This window comes from Dicentrarchus labrax, unplaced genomic scaffold (assembly GCF_905237075.1).
Source record: "Dicentrarchus labrax unplaced genomic scaffold, dlabrax2021, whole genome shotgun sequence".
Classification (NCBI taxonomy): domain Eukaryota; kingdom Metazoa; phylum Chordata; class Actinopteri; family Moronidae; genus Dicentrarchus; species Dicentrarchus labrax.
Window position 1 is genome coordinate 9,161,280 of NW_026136705.1, and position 23,086 is coordinate 9,184,365.

Here is a 23,086-nt window from a genome sequence, read left to right on the forward strand (position 1 = left end):
AATACACTAGGTATGTGTCTGTGTATCTTTATATATCTTGTGAATTAAATATAAAATCCCTTAATACATTAATTTCTCAATGTGGCCCTTTATCACCTTTGTTACTTCATTTACAGCCATTATTGTAGTGCTAAAACTGATATAGAGCTTAATTATTCTATAACAAATAATATCATTACTGCTTTAGCAGTGCACCCTGTAAAAAGACAGACAACTATTTTTAAGAAGAACGCAAAACTATAATAGAAAACTATAATAGAACAAGAACTATTACTCTAATACAAAAACTTATTTTAAGACACTTTATTATATTTTTGTACCAGCTTTAAAATATTTAATCTAATATTTTATAGCAATATAACACATATATTGAAATGGAAATATTGTCTACTATTAAGGGTAATGATAAGGTCACTAAGTGTCCTTTGAGAACTTTTTATGGGAGTATGATACCAGAGCAGCTATAAAAATGCCATTAAAATAAGGTCACTATATCGACTATTCATCATCACAGACACACTATAACTCACTTCCCCTCCCAGTGGGAATATTATGGGACTGTTCCACAGTATTTTCACTCTATCAGTCCAACTACCTACACTGCAGCCCTGCTCCGGTCCCGGTGCAGCGTGCTTTTCTTTCTTATGCTAATGCTGGTCTGACATCAGCAGTGAGATCAAAGCAGGGCAGGGGTACTTTAGAGCAGAGTCTGCCCCCACTCAGACTCACTCACTCCAACCTCTCTCTGTCCCACTCACACACTCACACACACACTCACCGACACCGCTCTGATACACACCATGCGTACCTGTCCGGAGCTATTCTACCACCCCATGCTGGATTTTACTCCTGCGTCCGGCTGATACCGACTCGGACAGACTCTGAAAGGATATTCCGACCTGCGGACATTAGAAGATTTTTCTTCCTTGTGTTGTGTTGTTGAACACTGAGAGCTGAGCGCCGCAAAGGTGAGCTGGAGGAGAAGTAGTTGTGTGTGCCGCAGTTGGTGAGTGTGTTTGTGCGCAGAGGATAGCTCTAAAGTCTGCGTTTTACTGAGGGAATATAAAGTTGAATGCTTTGTTTGTCACCACTTTGTAGCGGAGGCATCTTCTGAAAGAGTGGCTTTAGAATTGTGACACAGATTGGTTTAAACTGGGGGGAAATTGTGTTTAACAGCCTTTATTCCACTGTTTTGGAAGATTCGTTGTATTTTAATTAGCCTAAATGTGAAAGAATACCACAGCTGCAGTGCATCCTGCTTCTTAAGACTATTGTCGTTAAAGTAATGTATAGAATCTCTCCTCATGAAGTCTCCACAGGCAGACTGGCAAACAGCATTATTAGTGTTATAAAATCCCCTCTGATCGGTAGGAAATATGATTAATAGCCCACTGCCCTGCCCAGCTTATCTGGGCTCGATGAGGGACACAGCGGACGGTGTGTGGGGCTATCAGCCCTTATCTCCCGGGGGGAAACAGAAGCTGCTTTTTAGCCCACTTTGGCCGAATGTAAATTTAAAGAGTAAATCCACGTCAGGCCGCGACTTCTTAAAACAGATTTGACGCCAAACGACCGACAGAGACTGCGACTGCTCAGTTAATAGGCTACCTGATCATTCATCTGCAGCACTGTATGGTAGCTACATGTTTTATCATTGAGCTTACAGGTAGGGTCTGAAAAGCAGTAGGTCAACACACACCGGTTTCAGTTGGCTCATTTAAATAATTAATATCAGTGATTTCTCTCAGTTTCGAACGCCTCTGGGCCAGTGCGCTCCGAGCAGGATCTGCCGCTTTAATAAGGCCCATTATCAGCTACCTGCTGTTTTAACGTGCCCACTTTAAGCTCTCTTCAAAGAGATGTGTTATCGCCAGCTCGGAGCGCTTCAGATAACGCTCCCGATGCGCTGCGCCGGCCGCTCGCCGCAGATTACTGCGCTCATCCGCGCTGGCGGCCCGCTACCGTCTCCACTCACAGTCACAAGTCTTCACATTTTTAGTGGTGAAGCGGAGCTGAAACAAAACTGAATTACAGAGAGTAGCCTAAAACAAACCAAAGAGCTCGATAATCCCAGGAAATAGGCCCTCCTTGTTTGAATGCCAACCTAAATCGTCCATTTTAATCCCATCAAACAGTGAGATCCTCAATAGGCCTACAACAGTCAGCTACCTCTCATCTCTCTATTGTTGTATATTACAAAAATACCAGAGGTGGTAGACAAGCATAGAGTTAAATAGAATACAGCACTAGTCCCTTTATGAAAATGTACATAATGAGATTTCTTTGTTTTGAAGTTCATTGCAATTACGTGTGCTGTTTCTTTGCATGTAGAAAGAGGCTGAGGCACAATGAAATGTCTTTACAGTGTGCTTGAACGCTTTCGGCAGTGTTAGTGAACTGTCTAGAAAGTATTTCTTCCAAAGCACAATTCTGCTCATTTCCATTATTTTCTGTGTGCGTGATACTTGAGATTGCTGACAGAAGTAAAATAATATTCCTGTAACAGGTTATTCTTTCATTGCTTTATCAGATTTTACTCTTATTAGATTTGATCAGTTTTTTACATTTTAAGGTTTCAGAGTTCGCACAAAGACTTTCACAGTATTCTTCTACGATAAAATACCTAAAATCTGAAAATGTTACAACTGTGGCATGGCCAAGTCCTTGATAATATTTACATTATTTATTACAGGGTTTAGAGGAGAAGACCGTGCCATGAGAGTTGACTTTTGAGTCTAAGCCAAGAAGCCCAACAGCCCTTTGTATTTGTGTCCTGTGTGAACTGGAGCCACTGTCCAACCATGAGGAGCAGCTCTCATGTCCTGCCTCTTGGTGTGCTCACGGCTCTGCTGCTGTCTCAGGTCTGCTCCGGCATCAAATGGCTGTAAGTATTCTCCGGAGTGCCGCCATCTCATTCTGTAGGCCTGTCACCATCTTTACACTGCTTTACATTCAAACGATTTCAAAATAGATCATGTCATGAAGTTACATAGTATTGTGTGGCTCTTTGCTGCATGTTTCTGTGTTTTGTGGAGTGGAGGGCCCATGGCAGCTTAGAAATGGGCCCCGACATTCCTTAAGTTGCTCCTGATCAGGGGAGAGGCTGAATGTTCTGTACATGTGTATCTGATGAAGGGGACAGTAGATTAGCTGGCAGCTCTTCAGGTTATGAGTGGAAACCTCTTTGTTTGATTAACTTAAATGTAAAAGGAGAGGCCATCAGTACTTTAGTTTCAAGATCTCAGATCAAATGTCCCCCCTGCTGTATAATAATACAAAGATAAGAATAGAAAATAAGATAGAGATGGCGAGGCGTCGCGGTGGCGCAGACAGTGCCAGTGACGTCACTGCTTACTGTGTGTAGTCTAGTCAGGCCTCAATCAGTGTAAAATAGCGCATCGTAGAAGGAAACTGATGCTATAAATGTTGACTGCTCGCACTGAGCACCACACTGTTTTTATGGTACTGTAAAAGTAAACAATCATTTTCGCAATAATTTTGGAAAGCCCATAAAATGCCCAAGTTGCTATTTTTTGAATTTATTTATGTTTCAATTGAATGTTGTGGATGGTTTGGTGAGGGTTTTACCCACAATTTGCGTGTTCTGTTGTGTATTTCTTTATCTGAGCTTTATCCCTGCGCCTTATGTCTGATCACTGTGAAAACACAGCTTTCGCTTTGGCTTTACCAAAAATATCCATGGCTTCTTATCAGAGTGAGCGGTGGTAATGCTCACAGTGGGAAGACATAAGCAGATGTGCCAGTCAGGGCTGGGATGGCATGTGCTAAATCTAAGCGAGAAGTCTTGATAATGCACAGCGGTGCAATGCAAAACAGATGCAGCTGTAAACACCTGCGAGTGCCGGGTTACCACGAGCCCACTGGAGTCACAGCTTATCATTGGGCACAGAGTGGCGGCCCCTTGGCCCCTAATGCAAAACAGGCCAAGGTGCTGCCTGGTTCTCACGAACTCTCAGCAGAGTGCAAGACACATTAAGCAGAGATCAGACCTAACCTGCTCCGCCTGTGGTTTTTCTATTAAGTTAATCCTCAATAAATTTAAACAGTTTAAATCAAATGTGTGTACCTTTTAATAGCCTCTAAACAGATGATTCATGTCAAACTGAGGCCACAGAGGACGACGCTTCCTGTGGTGGAAAATGCAAATTGTGAGGGATCTATGTAGTTTTTCATCTGACTGTGGATCAGAATTTACTGGAGTTTTTATATTTTTTGGCCTCTTCTTTGCTTTAACAAAAGAAAATGCCCGTGCCAAGAACATGTCACTTATATTTTATGAATCCGCAGCTGACTCTCCTTCGGGATTTTCGTGTGATAAGATAGTTCTTTTCTGCAACGCGTGCCAAAATATTTCCCTGCCTGAAGCATTATCTGTTTGGATTTTTCAATTGTTTGTTCAAAGCTGATGTGTCTCAGAGGCTTGAAATGTGTGTACACAAGAACCTCAAATCGCTAACACACCACTGTAACTAAAACTCCCAGCATGCGTTGTTATTGCCATAAACGTGATAATTTCACAACTCATAAAACAAAAAATGTAATTAGGCAATCGTCACATTGTTGTCATCACCACCACAATTAAGAGAATTTATTTTGTTGACTGCATACTGAGCAATACCTCTTGTCTGTGTTTACAGAGCGCTATCACACACTCCTGCATCTTTACACATCAACCATACCCAACACTGTAAGCTGCTGCCCGGCATGGTGTCCTCCCAAGCTCAGCTGTGCCGCAGCAACCTGGAGCTCATGCAAACCATTATCCAAGCTGCCCGCGAAGTCAAGAAAACATGCCAGAAGACCTTTTCTGATATGCGCTGGAACTGCTCCTCCATTGACATCCCAGTTGATGCCCCGAAGTATCGGCCAGACCTCGACCGAGGTATGGTTATAAACATTTTGGAATGACAGCGTTGTTTCCAAAGAGCAGCTCCAACTTTTTTTTTTTTTACCCACAAGAGTCTGATGTTTATGGTCACGCTTGACCTTCAATAAATATCTCAAACCAGGGTCATTAAGTGCGGCATGTATTGCAGTTCAGTTTATAGTAACTGGTGAAATGATCCTCAGCATTTTAATGGTGTCTGTGCTCAGACGCCACTGTAGATTTGTCTGTATGTATGAACATGACTGCTATCGAGAGAGCTCTGATAGAGAATTATGTCCTTTTCAAAAGTGATTTCTAGTTTTAAAATGATATGTTGCCTCATCTTTCCACTTTTTTTTTGCTGCCAGCCAAATTATTACACTTTTCATTCCTGGGGAGCTTTCACCACCACCTCCACCACATGTATACATTCTGTATGATAAAATAACTGGCTTATTATTATTATGTTATTTCCAAAATCCACAGCATTATCTGACTTGCGTTGCAGTCTGACTGAGCTGTTTGTATTGCCAAAAGGGCCTTGAGTCAGCCAGAGACAGTCGCTGGGTTGTGGGTGGGGAAGTGCTGTGTGCAACGTTCCCCAGAAAGGACATGGCTGCCATTTGCCAAATGAACAGTCTGCTCTGAACAGGAAATGGCTCATCTCTGTCCAGGGATGGCTTTGATCTAACCAGCCCACGGTCATACAAGATTTCTTCCCTTACTTCCAATTGCTCCCCGGCCTTCAACATATGTGCTTTCCGTGTATGCACATCAGCACCAATCACATCAGTGCTCACTCTGCATTACAGCCGGAGCAGTGATGGACTGTGTTTGAAAGTTTCATTTTGTGCACTTACGTTCAGTTTTTTCACTGAGACAGTAGAAAGCTGACAGAGAAATAGGACATATGGATAGCGGAGAAGTTGATTATACAGCAGAAGTGGTTTGAGACTTTTCTATAGATGTTTTGGTTAGTTTTTTTTACTTGCTGTATTAACTTGTCATTATTGGAATCCATTATAACCAACATCAATTCAAGCTACATACATTATGACAAATGACAGTAGGCCAGTCTGCCTGTCTTAAAAGTATGTCTAATCTTGCAGCTTCTGACAACCAGAGTGTAGAATGCAGACATCCAATCTATCAGAAACAGACCAATGTCACTAAACTTCACTAACAAAATCAGACAAAATATTCCCACTGAACTGGTAGTATATTTCGTAAATATTATATCATATTTTAAATTTCTGAATCTACTAGTGTTTTTCTGCTGATAACTGCTAGAGCTGAATGATTAGTCAATTAATTTTTCAAGCAAAAAGGCCAAACATCAACTAGTTCTTTGTCTTTGTCTTGTGTGATAGGAAACTTGAGTTACACCTTAAGCTTCAGGAAATTGTGACAGGAACGTTCACAATATTCTGACATTTAGGAGACCAAAAGATTACTTGATTGGTCGAGAAAAGGACTGATAATTAAAATAATCTCTGGTTACAGCCCTAATGAACTGACTTACTTCTAGAGAAAAAGATCATTGAATGGCTTTGGTGTTTGCATTGTCAGTTTAACTCGGCCTAAAAACCCTTTTTTTTGTCTTCCTTTTTACCAATATCATTTGGATTTCTTATATGTTCTTATCTTATTTGACAGGAACGAGAGAGGCAGCGTTTGTCTACGCCTTGTCCGCAGCAACCATCAGCCACACCATAGCACGGGCGTGCACCTCTGGAGATTTGCGGATCTGCTCGTGTGGTCCTATTCCTGCGGAGATCCTAGAGCCCGGCTATCGCTGGGGTGGCTGCGCTGACAACCTGCATTACGGTTTGATGATGGGCACAAAGTTTTCTGACGCTCCCATGAAGATGAAGCGTGCGGGTTCCCATGCCAACAAACTGATGCACCTACACAACAGTGAAGTCGGGAGACAAGTAAGCAATATGGCCATATTTTAACAGTTATTTCTTACGTTTTTTAACAGTTTAAATTGTAAATGTATTTGTGTACATTTTGTATTCCTGGCTTGTTCTGTATCTTATCTGTATCCCACAAAGAGTGAGCACTATTTAACCCCCCTCTGTCCTCCAGGTATTGAAAGAGGCGCTGGTGATGAAGTGTAAATGTCATGGTGTGTCCGGCTCCTGCTCTATAAGGACCTGCTGGAGAGGCCTACAAGACCTGAGGGAGATTGCCATGGACCTGAAGACAAAGTACCTGTCTGCCACCAAAGTGGTTCACCGGCCCACAGGGACACGCAAGCAGCTGGTACCCAAAGACATTGACATCAGGCCGGTGAGGGAGAACGAGCTTGTCTACCTGCAGAGCTCCCCAGACTTCTGTAGCAAGAATGACAAACAGGGCTCTGTTGGCACACAGGACAGGTGAGACTGCCACGTCACATTGTTGTGTTTGACTGTTAGTGTGCATGAGAACCAGGGGGATATTTAGTGGTAATGATAGTTCTGTTGCTAGATTTACTAGCATGACTCATGAGTGATGTACCCACGCAGCTGACAAATCAGAAATGACCCATCCCGAATGTCTGCTCATCCAGAATGTTGACTCTAGTGAAGTGCTGTGCTCCCTGATGGCTCCGTTTAGTTTGCAGGCTGGCTGATAACAACCAGCGGCCCCTGAGAGTGCTCCGTCTGTGGCTTGTCGGAGCATGTGTCACTGAAAAGGTCGTTGTGACTGGAGTCGTTGTCCTGCTATCTAAAACAATGACTAAAGCGGGTTATTCTTAGGACTGAGTGCACTCGAGCTGATATTGATCGGAGAGGGCCACACAAATGGGGAAATAGTTATTGGCCCCTCAAAGATAAAGGTTTATTTACACCATTCAGCTCCAGTGTTTTAGTTGGGAGAGTGATTTGTGCTGCTGCTTAGCGGGCAGCAAGGAGCCCATTTGTCTGAAGGTCTGACTCAGGCTTTGATCTGGCTGGCTAGAAATGTGGCGCAAATATGCAGCACTATCTTGCAAGCTTATTGAATTTCCCAATTTTCCTTAAATGTGTTACAGTGAAAGACAGATTGTATCTCAGGCTTTATTCTTCTGTTTTGAGTTGCATGGCACAGGAGGCAAATTTCAAGTGTGGTTGCTTGACTTGACTTGATTTTACCAACATTACCCCACCCCCCACCACCTGTTAGCTTGTTTAACCAGACATACCCCACTTTATAAGAATAAGTGCAGTAATTTACACATTCACATGCCAGCAATCATGGTTTTGTAAGCCACTGATAAAAAGCTCCACTAAACGGCATGTGATGTATGTTTTGAATGTCATATATCACAAGACTGTCACATCATGTGTTCCTCAGCCATAGGCCACTCTACTCTCTGGTTCATGTCGAGGACACTCACTGTGCCCAATGCGTAGCCTGATAACACATCAGCCACACACAGTCTTCAACATTAATGCTTTTGCCAAATAATGGGGCACCCGCTTTGCTGCCGTCATTACACAGATGTGTGGCACTGATGTTTGTGTATCTGTCAGTTTACATGCGTGGGTATTGATTACTCCCATGTGTGCCTAGACCGATTGTATTGGAGTAAGTCTCAGACTTCCCCACATCATAACACTTGATCACATAGTCGCAATACTGTGAGCTCTGCTTTGATTTCTCACTCACCGGTAGTCACTTGAGGAGAGGCTTTTATCAGGTTTTACACTTGAATTGACCCTGCTCCTTTCTACAATGTTAGCACTGACCCAATCACAAGACCTTACAGCAGTAGAAACCCTTTCTAAAGTCAGTGTTTTGGACCAACAAGATAATCTGGGACAGGGAAAGTCAATTTTAGCAGCAGTTCCTAATGGATTAATGTGATCACTGATGCCAAAATGTGTCATGGCCCTGGGTTGAGGCACGCTAATGAAGCTCGTGCTTTAGTCTTAAATTACATTATTGTGCTTCTGCTAAAACCAGCAGATGTGAACTACAGAATGTACAGGACACCAATAATATAATGAGATCTTGCTCCTGACAAAACATAACTAAGTGGGGATTTCTGTCTGTTTCCCAGCTCCCACCAATGTAATAAACCTGTCTTACACTCTCAATGAGTCTTGTCCCTCCTCCTCCTCCTCCTCCTCCTCCTTCACTCCCACAGCAGCCATCAGCCCAGTGTGTCCCTCACCATGCTGGTCATTAACACTCTGCCATCATAAAACAATGCAATTATGTGGGGAGGGCAAGCCAAAGAAAGGGAGGGCAGCCCTGTGTATTCAGTGTGATTTACGGCAGGGCTATTCTCTGCTCATTCAAGACGCCTTAGGCTTCTGAAATGAGAGGCTGAGCATCCACTGCCTAAAGACGACAAAACAAAAAGAAAATGAAAGGGAAAAAAAAGTTTGGAAGAAAGACTGCACAAAAGGTTAAGTCACAACGGTCGGTCAGGCACTTTTAAAGGACTATTGTGGGCTCTTCCCTGGCCGTGAGATTGTACAAAATATTTAAGAATGAAGCTGTAACCTTGTCTAATGTCTAAGGCAGGAAACAAGACTCCTTTCATTGCTGGCTGTTCAGTCCAAACGTTGCCTCCCTGTACTTGTTGAAGCAAATATATATTCATTTGCAACACAAAATAAAATACTCATTTAATATTTTCTTTTTTTTGTCTATGCTTATTTCAGGCAGTGCAACAAAACCTCCCTCGGCAGTGACAGCTGTGACCTGATGTGCTGCGGCCGTGGCTACAACCCGTACACAGAGAAGCTAGTGGAGCGCTGCCACTGCAAGTACCACTGGTGCTGCTACGTAACCTGCAAGAAGTGTGAGCGGATTGTGGAGAGATACGTCTGTAAATGAGTCTGTGCCGACGACGGCAGTCCCCACCAGCAGTCCTCTACTCGTACCCAGCCATCCGAGGCTACAGATTAACCAAAGCACTACAGTACCAAGAAGGCTTACTTTTGTCTTAAGCTTTAGCATGTGTATCTCAAGGAGAAAATGGTCTATTCTTGTGTCAGTATCATTTTTGTATCAAATCTCCACACTGCCAATTGGGCTTCTCAGCTTTTTCGCTTCAGAAACATGGATGTGGAGAGTGTGGCGACAGCGCCGGTTTACGTGAAGACCGCCGTCCTCCTGGGTGTTTCCTTTTTCTTGTTAATGATTATAAATCCCCCTAACAGGGATACTGAAAGTCTATTTTATTATATCTCTAGTAAAAAAGAAATAATATTGGATTTTATGCTGGAGGAGAGGGACAGAGACATACGGTTGGCTTCATTCCATGGAAATCGAATGGTTCTGATGGATCCATGTGGTACTTTTCTAGGTACTGTTTTTCCTCTGCGGTGATGGACAATAGAGGAGAAGGGAACACAAAGGGAATTTCAAGTACTTTTCAACCATGGAACATTTTTGTGGATGACGTTTTGACTCTCACTAACATGTCCTGTGTGGATCTTGACATATCCTGCATCCCTGTGGATTGAGAGAAGAGCATTAAGGACTTTGTAAATTGGTGCATTATCTCCTTTATGTCTGATATGCAGTTCAAAATATATTCTATTTTTCATGAGCTATTTTTAATGAGCTGAACTCATGGATTTTGTAAACCACTTTTGTGTGGATGTACATACTGTTATTTTGTATACTGAAATAAAGAAAGAAGTATTTATAAAATAATTAAATGATCTTCACCATCATCTTTACATGAAAATTGCATGTCTTTCTCTATGAACTGCACTTCTAATGATACACTGTGTAGCTCATTTTACAAAATATTGGCAAAGACAAACTCATAACCTCCAAGCCTAATTATTTTTAAACTAGCAACATTTACTGTAATTCACTGCAAATCCAAGTGTTATAAAATAACAGTTTACCACAACTTATAGCACAGTGTGATTGTAAATCAGCTCAGCAGTCAGTAATGAGTTGCAGGGTTCAACCTGACAGCCTATTGGGATTGCTCTCTGAATTACCCAAACCCTGGGAAAGTGTTTGTTTGGACATTCCACCTCCTCACAAAGGCCATTACAAAGGGATTTTTGTCACTCCTATCACGGCTTTAACACTCAAACACTCATCTGTCTGAGAGTGAGAGCTCCAATGGACAAATATCAAATAAAAAAAAGACAGAAAGGTTGATAGTTTGAAGTTTGATGATATGTAGCCAGACTATTGGCCTGTCAAAGGGAACATACTTGGTGCTGCGTCGAGCCAAGATATGACCCTCTGGCCAGCCTTGTGTTGGTTAAAGTGGTTCTCATGATTTTACACTGACGGAAATAGCTGTGGAAGATATAGGGCCCATGCTGTGAGCTCACATGATACACCACAGCACCAGCCTGCACAAGCTGCACACTCACTGAAGCTGTAACACCTCTTGACCCTAGCCTGTGGACGCACACAGAATCTGCCAAAACAGCTCCACATACTCTGGAAAAACAAGGCTGAGGGGGATATTATCACCAGTCATTAAGATGATAGTGGCCATTTCATGATGCTGGACTCGTTTCACAGCTGTCCATTTCATTTTATTTTTGGATACCAACATAAGAAGAGTTGATTAGGTACATCTCAGGTCATGAGAAGAAATGTGACTCCTGATCCAAAGCCAAGACCCAGGATACACAAACCTCTAATGTTCCCACATAGAGCCAAAGGTACATGGTACAACTGAGGGGAGTCACTGAACAATGAACTCTAAGAAGTCTTACATATATATATATAAAGACTGGATCAGTCTAAAAGTGTAAAAGCAGAAACAGGCAGTGTGGACGGACGCAGTGCACTGTATCCTTTTGGTTTGGGGGCATGGAAGATCTGCTGCGTGCAGGTGAGCGGGGGTCTGCTCTGTCTGCACACAGGCCTGTCAGTCGACTGCCTCAAGGACTATTCAGTCACTGGCATTCCTCAGCCTGGTAGTTGGAGAGAATAGGCTGTGTGTATGTGTGAGTCCACCCACTGCTGTCTGTCACTGGGTTCACTGCAACAGAAATGTGAAGCCTCACATGCTGACGGAGGACTTGTACACTGTCCTCAAGTACAGGTGGCTTAGCCATAGTCAGAGGAATACCAGTGGGTGAAAAATTGCTAATGAAACCAAAATCATGTTTGTGTGCCTGAGTATATCCAAGGTGCTTCGATGTTCCTCTTAACACATTTGGTAAATATGCCACAAAAAAACATTTTTTAAATGTATTAATTTTCTTGTCTAATACTCTCTGGAATGGTTGAAGCACCTTTGAAAAAGTGCTGACAATGAGGCAATCAGCTGAACTCTTGACCCTGTAAAGTACCGTGCTAAGACCCCTGATATGTCTCAACATTACTTTTGAGAGATACCTTTAATACCTCTAATTTACTTCATTTACAAAACTGTGTTCATGTAAATGTTAAAACCAAGTGTATAGTTCATTGTCACACTCCAATACCATGGAATAGTTTCATCGGGTCTCTTAAGATTAGATAGGGCCTGAAGTCAGACCTGGTTTAGTCTGGAAATGCTGACCCACTGAACAACCATTGTTATCATTAAGACGTGCAACTATTCAGCTGACCTCAGTCTAACCCTTCTGAAATATCTCTCCTTGGACAATAAAACAACATTTCATGCAAGGCCTGAAAGTGCTAACAATATGAACCTGTTGTTAACATTAATTTGCTCCACATTCTTCCATTTGTCTGTCAACACAAACTGTGGTGGAACGGAAGACTGACTGTGTGGAAAATGGGACTTGAATGGGTTGCCATTTTGGCGGGGATCAGGTGAAAAGCAGCTTAAGTGCGGCCCTCATCCGGGCCGTTAAAGACCTTTGTGTCCAAGAGGAAAACAAAACAAAAGTAAAGACGACAAAAAAACGGAACTAATCGCCGCTACAGTTTCTGGTTCTTTTCTTTCTTTCTGTCTTTGTCACAAAGTATCTAAGTATCTCTCCATGGTTGGTGTGACCCCCTTGCTCGGTGGGAATCGCCTGGTAATAGAGAAGGAAAAGAGGACTTTAATGGAGAGCAGTGAAAATATCAGGGGTTAATGTCAGCCTGGACAATATAGTACCAATTGCCTTTGTGAAGCCTGCGGTCTAGATAACTAGCTGTGAATGAGAGAGACAAAGAATTTGGCTGGAGTGGTAAAGGCTTTCAGATGTACTGACCCGTACTGTAAATGGACTTTTGTGGACCCCACCCCCACCCTCCAGCCTCCAGCCTTTAAATAGGAACCCAGCAGTATGTGCTGTTAAAGGCCATTTTTTGTTTGTGTGTTTTGTGTGTGTGTGTGTGTGTGTGTGTGTCCTCAGGCATGTTGCTGGGAGATAGCAAATCATACAAAGCATGCACCTTTCCAGATAAACCAGCGGATGGCTGAGGAGCAGATAGTGACACAGAAGTTTAAGGTGTTTAGTCGGAAACTAATTTGGCCAAAGTTGGCTCTCTGTGAATACAAATAAAGATTTCATTGTGGAAATAAAACCTTTAATGCTTTTATCCTGTGTCGCCCTTCAATTTTATTATCTTGTATGCGTTTTCTGCGATTTGTTTTGTGTTACGTTTAGAAACAAAACAATCGAACCAAGCCACACTTTACCTTTATTTGAAATCATTCTACTACTTTTTCTGATGATATAATACAGAAAACGGACCCTGGAACAGCAGTATTAGTAGCAACAACAATAAACAATTGGCAAATCACTTATATTTACTGTAAATATTTTTTTTTCATTTGAGTAAGACTAACCCCTGTGAAAGCAGGGATACAAATAATAAACATGAAACCTATATTACAGTTTAAATAGTATAACCTTTTCATTTTTACAACCACTATGGTCAGACATGACAGACAGAAGCTGAGCTATAGTGCATATTTTAGTTTTTCAGTTATGAGCCACGGTGAATTTCTCAAAGTAATCGAAATAAGCCTGTAATTTAATACAGCACACAAATCAATATAGTATGCATGTAATGAGGGTCAGTGAACAGCTTGGCCATATATAGGCACGTAAATCTAACTCATATTTTAGTGCTAAACTCTAACACCAAGATTTTAATGATTCCTTCAGTGTACCTATTTACATTAAAATATTTCTATCACATTTTTTTCTGAAGTGTTTTAAAACTCTGTGAAACTGAATCAAAGAAACTTATTTTCAGTTTTTGAGTTATACACCCTCCATAAAAGTAAATGAAGTTAAACCACATGCTACGTTGTTTGGGGTAAAAACAAATTTGTTCATCTTCAGACTAAACTCGACATTAAACCGATAAATTAATACTTCCGTAGTCTCAACATGCAGTGAATCAGAGCCTATCTGGACCCCCCTCAGTATAAGCTATCAGAGGAAGGATGGATGAAAAGAACCGTGGGGAGAGAAAGAGCGAGACTGAATTAATATGAATAAAAGAAACAGCGGGCTAAGTACGCTGGGAAAAGTAAACACTGATCCGTGTAATCACAGTAAATCTGGCCGGGGGGCCGACAGAGCGGGCTGCGCCCTCAGTCGAGGAGTCAACAAACCCAGAGAAAAAAACAGCTAACTAACTAACATTACTGAGAGGGGTTAAAGAGGGTAGCGGCACGGCTTTATTCACATGAAGATCACTGAAACACCGCCATGTTTACCCAGTGTCTGGCTGAGTTAAACTATGTAAACCTCAGCATATAATTCAAGGAGAGATCTCAGGGTCACAAATGTAAAGATGACTTCAGTCACAGAGAGTTTTCAACTGATGTGTGTGTGTTCTGAGAAGTCAGCCATATCTGACAGAGACTGTTTTAGCCACTTCTGACATGAAACCTGCCGCTGTTTAAGACCAGAGTTAGAAGACCAATGAGGAAAAACACACACCTAGCCAGAGGCATTAAGATCAGCCATGATGATCTGATAAATGAAGCAGCCCGGCCCCCCACACCGACCACAGATCAGTCAAAGCAGCAGTCAGGCCAATTGCCTTTGCATTTCATCACCCTGCATCAAGTATTTCTTTCCTTGGTAACATCCCTATCTAACAGTCAGCTGTCATGCAAACACATTAAAGGAATGTGGCTAATGACAGATATGAAAAAATGGCAGGATATAAAAGAAAACATAAGAACCAAGAGGTGATGTTAAGACATCAGTAGTATTAGTATAATCAATAATACATACATTACTTTTCCATCTGTTAATTGATGAAGTCAATTACATCTTTTGTTTTTTTTAGATGCATTTGCCAGACGTACAGTATCTTCTTATGTGTCACACATGTTTATTGTTAATTGATTTATTCTAGTTTTAATATGTCTATGAACTGAGGAACAGATTTTATGAGTTCATTGTTAAATAAGACAAAAATCTGGAAACATTTGGTATAACTATTGATTTGTGGATGTTCTTTTGAAGCGCAGTGCAGCTCATGCATTCCTTTGTTTCAGTGTCCAGTTTTATAAGATAAATGCACAAGTGGATATTGTTGGAAAAGGACTTTTTCATTTGTTTGTCATATATATTGATATATTGAGAACAGATGTGGGTCCTGTTTATTTCTGACAAATATTCAACTCTCATTGTGACTGTGGCCCAAAGGTTGTATTGTAAGAATAATTCTTTTGCGCCAGTCAATTCAACAGGCTGCTGATCTCTGTGGAGCTTTGTTTCAGTATTTTGTTAACCCAGACAACTCAGGTTGAACACTGGAACACGAGGACAAGCTCAGGCCTAAAATTGCTCCTCCACTTCCTTTGACAGCCACAGTTGTTGAGTGGCTGAAAAATACACACAGCTTTGGCTTAATGCAGATAGACCATATGAGCTCAGTGCACGGCTCAAATCCCCCCAGATCTGGTTAAATGCCGCTTTTCTCTCAAGTTGTCCAAATGAATGGCTGAGGCATAAAATTCTGACATTTCTTCTCTTGCTGCAACTCAAGCGCATCACAGTAAATCAATCTTTTGCCCTCGCAAAACTTTCAACTAAAGCTCTTATTTAAAAGAATCATTTTTTATAGGAAGAAAAAGCAGCGGATGTGGAGGGAAGCAACTTTATACACGCGCATACTTGTTTCAATCTCTCTCCATTTTTAACATAGGGTAATTTTGAATGGTAGCCAGATTACCCCCTCTCTTTAATTGGTTCCACGTTTCTCAGCCTGAATGAGGTAATACCATTTATTTGGCAAAAAGGCTGAGTGGGACGGGCAGCCAGCAAAGCCATTATGTGTGATTAGCACTGTTTGCAGCAGCGATTTGATTTGTGAATTGTCTGATTGGTGACACACCCCATGGGAAAAAAGTCATTTCGATTTAAGAATACCCAACTGGAAACTATGTGCCACCATCAATCATCAATAGCCTGCTACTGAAACAGGTGCTAAGATATTTGGGGCTCCACCAATTTTGAAAGGCCAAATCAGCAAAGACATATCTTGGCTGATATTTAGTGCTGATGTAGAGCAGTTTCTATTTTGTTGTCAAAAATGATGTTGTCAAAAAAGCATTCATTGTTTCCCACCCTACATAATTCCCTTAAAGGAACAAAAAGAGCGATACACTATTTAAAACTTGTAATGCTTAAAATGAAAAGGTTAAATTAATGTATCTAAATTTTATAATATTATCAAATTATTACAACATATATATATATTGTTTTTCTAGTACATTTTTACTGTAAAATCTGATATGTTAATCTTACTTTTAAAAAATCTAGGAAACTGATTAATGTAACTAATAGTTTCAGGGTTTATTTTCTATCCACTTGTTAAGTTTACTTAAAATGTATTTGTATTTACTCAGTTTTTTGTCAAGTTGTTACAAGTTGTTACAAGTGGTACAAGTATTCAGATACTTTACCTAAGTAAAAGTATCAATACACTGTACAGTGTGTACTGTAAAAGTCCTGAATTCAGAACCTTACTCAAGTTAAAGTGTTATCAATAAAATGTACTTAAAGTATGAAAAGTAAAAGTATTAATTGTACAGGAATGTTTACCCTGTTCCTACTGGTAAAACACTAATTGCTTCATAATTGTGTATGTTGCTTTTTACTGCTGTAGTTGTTAAAGGTTGAGCTCATTTACTTTTGTCATTTTACTCAATTACTTTATATTCTGTTGGGTAGTTTAATCTGCAGCAATGCATCATATTCGATAAAACCATCATGTTCGTAGCATTTCTGTCCTGCGAGAACCACGTATCTCTAAAGAATCAATTTTTCATGAGCTCAGAAAAACAGCCCTGGTTTTAGCTTTGTGACAATGCATTTTCCAACTAGCTTAAGAAGTAGGATCCTTTTCTCAACCCATAAAGGAACACTTGATCCTTCAATTTATCACAAATTTTCTAAATAAACACATTTGAAGATACATGATTTTCATTGGACAGGAAGGGTATGAAAAATTGTAAACTGTAAAGTAACTAAAGCTTGTCAGACAAATGTAGTGGAGTAGAACTATACATTTTTATTAACTGGAAATTATTTTTGAATTCATATAAATAAAGTGTACATGTACTTAGTTACACTTCACCTTAACATGTGTATCTGTTGTGATAACATTTCCCTCACCAGGTAGATTGGTCAGATCTATTCTAGCGGGTCATAAAACACTATGCAAGATCTTGTTGAGTCCCCTGTGATCAAAGTTGTAATAACCAGAATTGTCCTACAATTTAGCAACAAAAGCTGGATTGAAAAACAAGGAAATGAAAATTTATTTACTTGTATGTATTTTTAAAGGTCATTTGTAACTCTTTGTAATTACCAGTATTTTACCAATTTTCAGGGGAAAGTTTCTGTGTGTGTTCTTTTTTTCACAGAAGGAGAGTGTCTAGTGAAACTACATTTGACTTCTTCTTTGGCTTTTGGAGCTTTCGGTGGAGCTCTGAAGAGGGATGATGGTGCAGACACCCATCCGCTGTGCTGTCTCTGACCCAGAGACCTCAGCCTCTAGGCCACAGGTCCACTATATTATACCTGCAGCCTGACGCCAGCCTGATTTACTGGCCTCTATTAGAGCTGGAATGGATTCAACCCTCAGCTGGGCTGTTAAATCTACACGCTGATGGAGCCAAGAGGGGAGCAGTCACTATTGCTACATTCAGTCTTAGCTCCTCCACTCGCAGATACACCCTGCTTCTCCCTACAAACCTGCTTCATCCAAATCCCCTCTCCCAAAGCACATATGATCAGTGTGTGGTCGTACAGTCTCCTGGAAATGCTCTTCTTAAAAAGTGTACAAATAGCTTTATGACCGTTTGGGTGGGCCTGTTCAGATCTTGCATGAAAGTCTGTTTCTGGTGCTTCAGTGACAACCACCCAGCTAAAAATACAGGTGTAAACACATTCAAGATGCATTGAGAATCTGATCACACAAACCGCACATGGAGGTGGTCACGGACACTACATTGTTAGTGTGATGTGAATGCATAAAATATTTCCTGGCCAAATTAGACACACATATGTCATCTGTCTGAGTAGGGATATGCTGCCAAAACACTGAATCAAAAGCGTGACTAAAGTCCATATCAATAGACAACAGTGGACTTTTACAAGAAAGGAAAGAGAAAATGCACAATAACATTCCTGGTCGACAAAAACATGGAGTCCAGTGATTTACTTTAAACCAGTAATTAAGCAACATTGTGGAGGTGAGGTCCATATTTTCTTGGTGGGGACAGACATATGTTGAAGAGCTGCATGCTAATCTCTGAGATAATGTGAATACTGTTATCTGGATACAAGAAGCTAGCCAGGTCTAAACATGGCTTTTCTTACATGATATGCTCTTATTAGCAGAGATGATTTAGTTCCTTTTTTTTTTCAGAGAATGAGTTCACGTGCAGGCTATCCTAATTCACACACTCAGTAAGCTACTCTGCAACTGGAGATTTGTCCTGTACGGTTGCACTAAAAAAACAACAAAACTGCAAATTATTTTAAGACTAACTAAATGTCTGAGCTGGCTGCTTACCAAACATTTTTTTTCCACTGGTCTGCTCTCAGAGTTGCCCAGTTACACTCTTATTAAAATGAAACTAATGTAGTGTGTATGTAGGTGAGGGGAGATGAATCTGTATTTGAAGAGGGAATAGCTGGAGGCCAATAACAAGGAGCAAGTAAGTGTGAAGGGTTAAAGCAATTAGCGCACATCTCTGTCACATCCTGCTGGGGAGCAGATTTCAGATGTTCTGCCAGTGGACCCACTCACTCCTCATTTCTCCTGCTGCCCCTCTCATGGCCCTGCTGTGGGCTGCACATTTCCAAGTCTTTCTAAATAGTCAAGTCCTAATATTTACTTCTCGCTTTCGATCCCAGGCAGAGCGGGAGCTGGGCGCAGTCTGTCGGTGCAAGAGAGCGGAGGTGGCAGGAACTGATGCCCTCATTAATTCTGCAGAGGGAAACAAACATTTGTCCTTTCAGGGCCTTGTGTGACTTTGTGGAGGGGCGCAGCTGTAGACTGACAGGAGTGGTCTTGTTTGTCGGGTTCATGTTTGTATTATGAAGCTGTGCGTGCGCATTTGTGAGTGTGTGTGAGTGACCTGAGCTTGCCCGTTAACCAACAAAATAACTTATGCAGCTAATTCTGAGACCAACAACAGAATTCGTATTGTTTTGGTGTAAAATATACTGTGCACTGTACTGTGTAGATGTCAATAAACATATAGGTAGACATCTCACTGTTAGACATGCATGTCAGTAAGATGTAAATCTATATATCATATCTAAGCTATAACTTTGTTTTATTATGTAATCACTAAGCTGTTAAAAAAAATCCATTGTAGTGTTTTGTATTGTCCTTCCTTGCTTCTTGCTGCTGTTGTTTAGAGAGCAGTGTGACCCCCACACTGTTTCACAGTAGAATGACAATAACATCGAACAGAATTCAATTTCCACAACAGGCCAATCAGCACGGTGCAGCATTGGAGTCGAATTTAATGTTTATCCAATGCCAAGTAAATGATTAAGGAAGCCTTTTCTCTCCCTGTCACCACCAAAGTCTTAGGAACAAACAAAGACAATACAATAACCATCTGCTGTGTAGAATGGTTCTGAGATAGCTGATCAACGCTGTCTCAAGTCTCTCAGTTGAGGTCTATGTATGTGATTGTCCAGCTTGTCATAAATGGTGTACAGTTTTGTTGTGTGTTGTGTTTATTATTACAGTCCCTCCACCCCTCCCATTAGACCGTTTAAGTTTGGCAAATTGAGTCGAAGACGTATGACAGATTGTTTCCTCTTGTTTTCCAGTCCTCCGTCCCTCTTTCTCTCTCTCTCTCTCTCTCTCTCTCTCTCTCTCTCTCTCTCTCCTCTGCAGTGGAACCAGACTATTGCCTGGGAGCTTGGATCACAGTGCATTCCTACACGAATCTGTTCCCTGAAGAATTTGCATCACAATCTGCGTTCCACAGAGCACCACAATTCACAGCTGTGCTGGTTCAGCAGCAGCGATCGTAGATGCCAATGGCAGACACTTAGCTTGTCAAAAAACATCTTTGATGACAGCTTTTTATGTCATGACAAACACATTGGAATCAGCAGTTGTATTTTTCAAGATAAGCTGAATTTATAAATGTAAATTATTCCAGCAACTATGTAGGCTTTGTTTTTTTATGAAACAGTATGAGGTAAATATACTTCTAAAAACGTTAGATGAATATGTATAAATGACTATAAATTACCTTATTTCCTTTACTTTTATTTCAGTAAAAAGATGCACAGAATTACTTCAAGGACACGGGTGCTTAGCAAAAAATATGGAAAGTGCCATAGAAAATGAAAAAAATCTGTATCACAGAAGTGTAATTAGTCAGTTAGTAAGAAAAGCAAAGCATAAAGCTAATTATCAATTATATGAGCTTGACGCTTTTCACATCACATAAAAACAAACTGCCAATTTTCCCCTTTAAGGGAATTTTATTTTATTGCACTCATCTGAAATGAAACGAGATCCTAACCTGTCCATCAGTGTTCTTCTTATGTACCTCTACCCAGAGTCAAGGCGGAACACCCCTTACTCTCAGTGCCTTTGACAGAAAGGACACAGAGCACTTCAGAGTGACTGACGGCCTCTTCAGCACAGAGGCCCTCACACTTCTCCTCAGCCTGCCAACTGGGGATTAGCACTCCAGCTTCGGCTGCTGGCCCCAAACCACCCCCCCCGCACCAATCCTGCGCTTACTTCAGTGGTTCCCCACCACTGTCCTCCAACAACCACGACCCTCCATCTCCCCCCTCCGACCCAGTGTCGGCCTCCAGCATTCCTCACTGCGTCACATGGCCCTCAAGCTCGGCCGGTGCTGCCCCGGGCCGAGAGATCCGAGTACCAGCGCGGTGCCAACATTCCAGCCTGACGGGCGTTTTGTTGGAGGGATTTCCTGTGGGCTTTCATGCCAATGTGGAACAATTACTGCTGCTCAACAATCACTGGCTGTGACAGGTGGACACAGGGCCAGGGGCGTCCCACCAATCATCTGTCTCTGGCTTGGAGGTGCCACTTTGAGCTGTGTGCTCACTGGGAGGCCGTCTATATTTGCATACAGTTTTTACTGAACTTGATTAGGGGGGAAGGACACATTTTATCCTTGTTATAAAGTAACGAGTAACCAAACCTCAGAAACAAGCAGACAAACAGGTCTGAAGAAGCAGATAACATGGAGTGCCAGGCTATCATAAGTAACGGAAAGGAGGACTCTGCCCTTAGGGGCCTTTCAGGGCCCCCAGAATGTTTTCCTTTTCAACAGAGGTCACTTCTTCTTATCAGTTTGATTGTCTGAAGTCGTGCTGCACTTCGACCACACAAGGGCCATATTAGCTTTAAATTAGATCATGTTTAGCACAGATTAAATCAACCAAGCCCCTCAACGAGGTACAGCTGTGTGTCCGGCTCTATTTTGGCTGGAGTACTTGAGGAGGCTTTGATGAGGACTATGGAATGAATCTCTAAATCATTCATCCATGCAATATTTCACAGATACGCCTTTGGTCTATCAAAATGACTTAGCCACACTTTTAATCAATATATTTATATTCTTAACCTTGGTGGAATTCTGGGTGCATGTTGGCACGAGAGGTGTTAGAAACAATGGAAATAGTTAAAAGTTTGTATTGTGCAGGTGTATTCCGAGTTCTGTCACACACACATGTGCACACACTTTCAATCGGCTGGTTTCTATCGAGGTGAAGGTCAGAGCGCAGATGCCACTTAAACAGCTTTAATAGAGGCTGATTAACAGAGGACAAATGGAGGACTGAAGATCATTTGGACTGCCTGAGAAGGGCTAGAAATCCTGCCCTCCACTCATGCATACTCTGTCTCAGCTCTTGTCCCTCTCAATCTCAACATAGTCAGTAAAGTTTTTATTCATTCAGAATTCTGCTCCTTCACTCTTTCAGGTCTTGCTCTGTCAGTATGTATTTGTTACAATTTGTAAAATTAGATTCAAACATCTGCGCCTGAAAACTTGGCAAAGGAAATCATTCTTCCTTAACTGCAAGTCAGTGATTTCTGCCGAAGGTAAATAGATTCCGAGAAGAAGAGGGTCGGAAATCTTCTCTGGGCCGTAATTCTGTAAAGTGCCAAGACCTCAATTGCTCTCAGATTCGTCCCTCCCTTTGCCAAACAAGACCAGGGTTACTGAGGTATTTTAGTTGTGGCAGCACTGGGACAAGAGAAACTAATTATTTGGGATGACACTTTTAGTCCAGAGCTTAACTGTTGGTTGGAGGGTGTAGCGGAAGGAATTATCTGTCTGCATCTTTGCCAGCCAGAGGAGGGAGATGTTTTTGGTCTTGAAGCTGAGACGGGCACATGAGATGGTCCCCACATGAAAGACCCTGTCTGGATTTTTCCTTTAATCACTTCTGGCCCTAGCAGGGAGGAACTATTTTATGTCTGCACTTCTGGAGTCTCAAACTGCATCTTTGTTTGTTTGTTTTCTGCCTTTGTTTTGATAGATGATAGTCAGTTTGCTTGCGGCTGTTTCCAATTCTGCCTGCTCTTCCCATGTGATGTGGCGGACATGTTCATATGGGAGAGTCAAAACTGGAAAATGACAGACCTGGAGTCTGTCTCTTGATTTTCTGTGATTGCACTGGCACTGATCCCTTTAATGGCCATATCAGGTAATAAAGAAATTCCACATTAGCTGGACTCCACTTGTTTATATTTAGATGTTGGTCTAACTGTGAGCCATAGCTCTTCTGCCAGAATCAATTACCACCTTCAGAACTGTGGCTGCTGCTAATAAAAGCTCAATGAGTCAGAAAA

The 23,086-nt window shown here is 41.5% G+C and overlaps 1 protein-coding gene across 1 annotated transcript; it reads left to right on the top strand.

Moving 5' to 3' along the window:
• Positions 1-623: 623 nt before the first annotated feature.
• On the top strand, positions 624-10,736 carry wnt11 (wingless-type MMTV integration site family, member 11). Its single transcript, XM_051401306.1, has 6 exons — positions 624-968; positions 2,693-2,884; positions 4,659-4,903; positions 6,545-6,822; positions 6,980-7,272; positions 9,532-10,736. The coding sequence occupies exons 2-6, from the start codon at positions 2,802-2,804 to the stop codon at positions 9,704-9,706; spliced, it is 1,074 nt and encodes a 357-aa protein (XP_051257266.1). The 5' UTR covers positions 624-968; positions 2,693-2,801; the 3' UTR covers positions 9,707-10,736.
• The last annotated feature ends 12,350 nt before the right edge of the window (positions 10,737-23,086 follow it).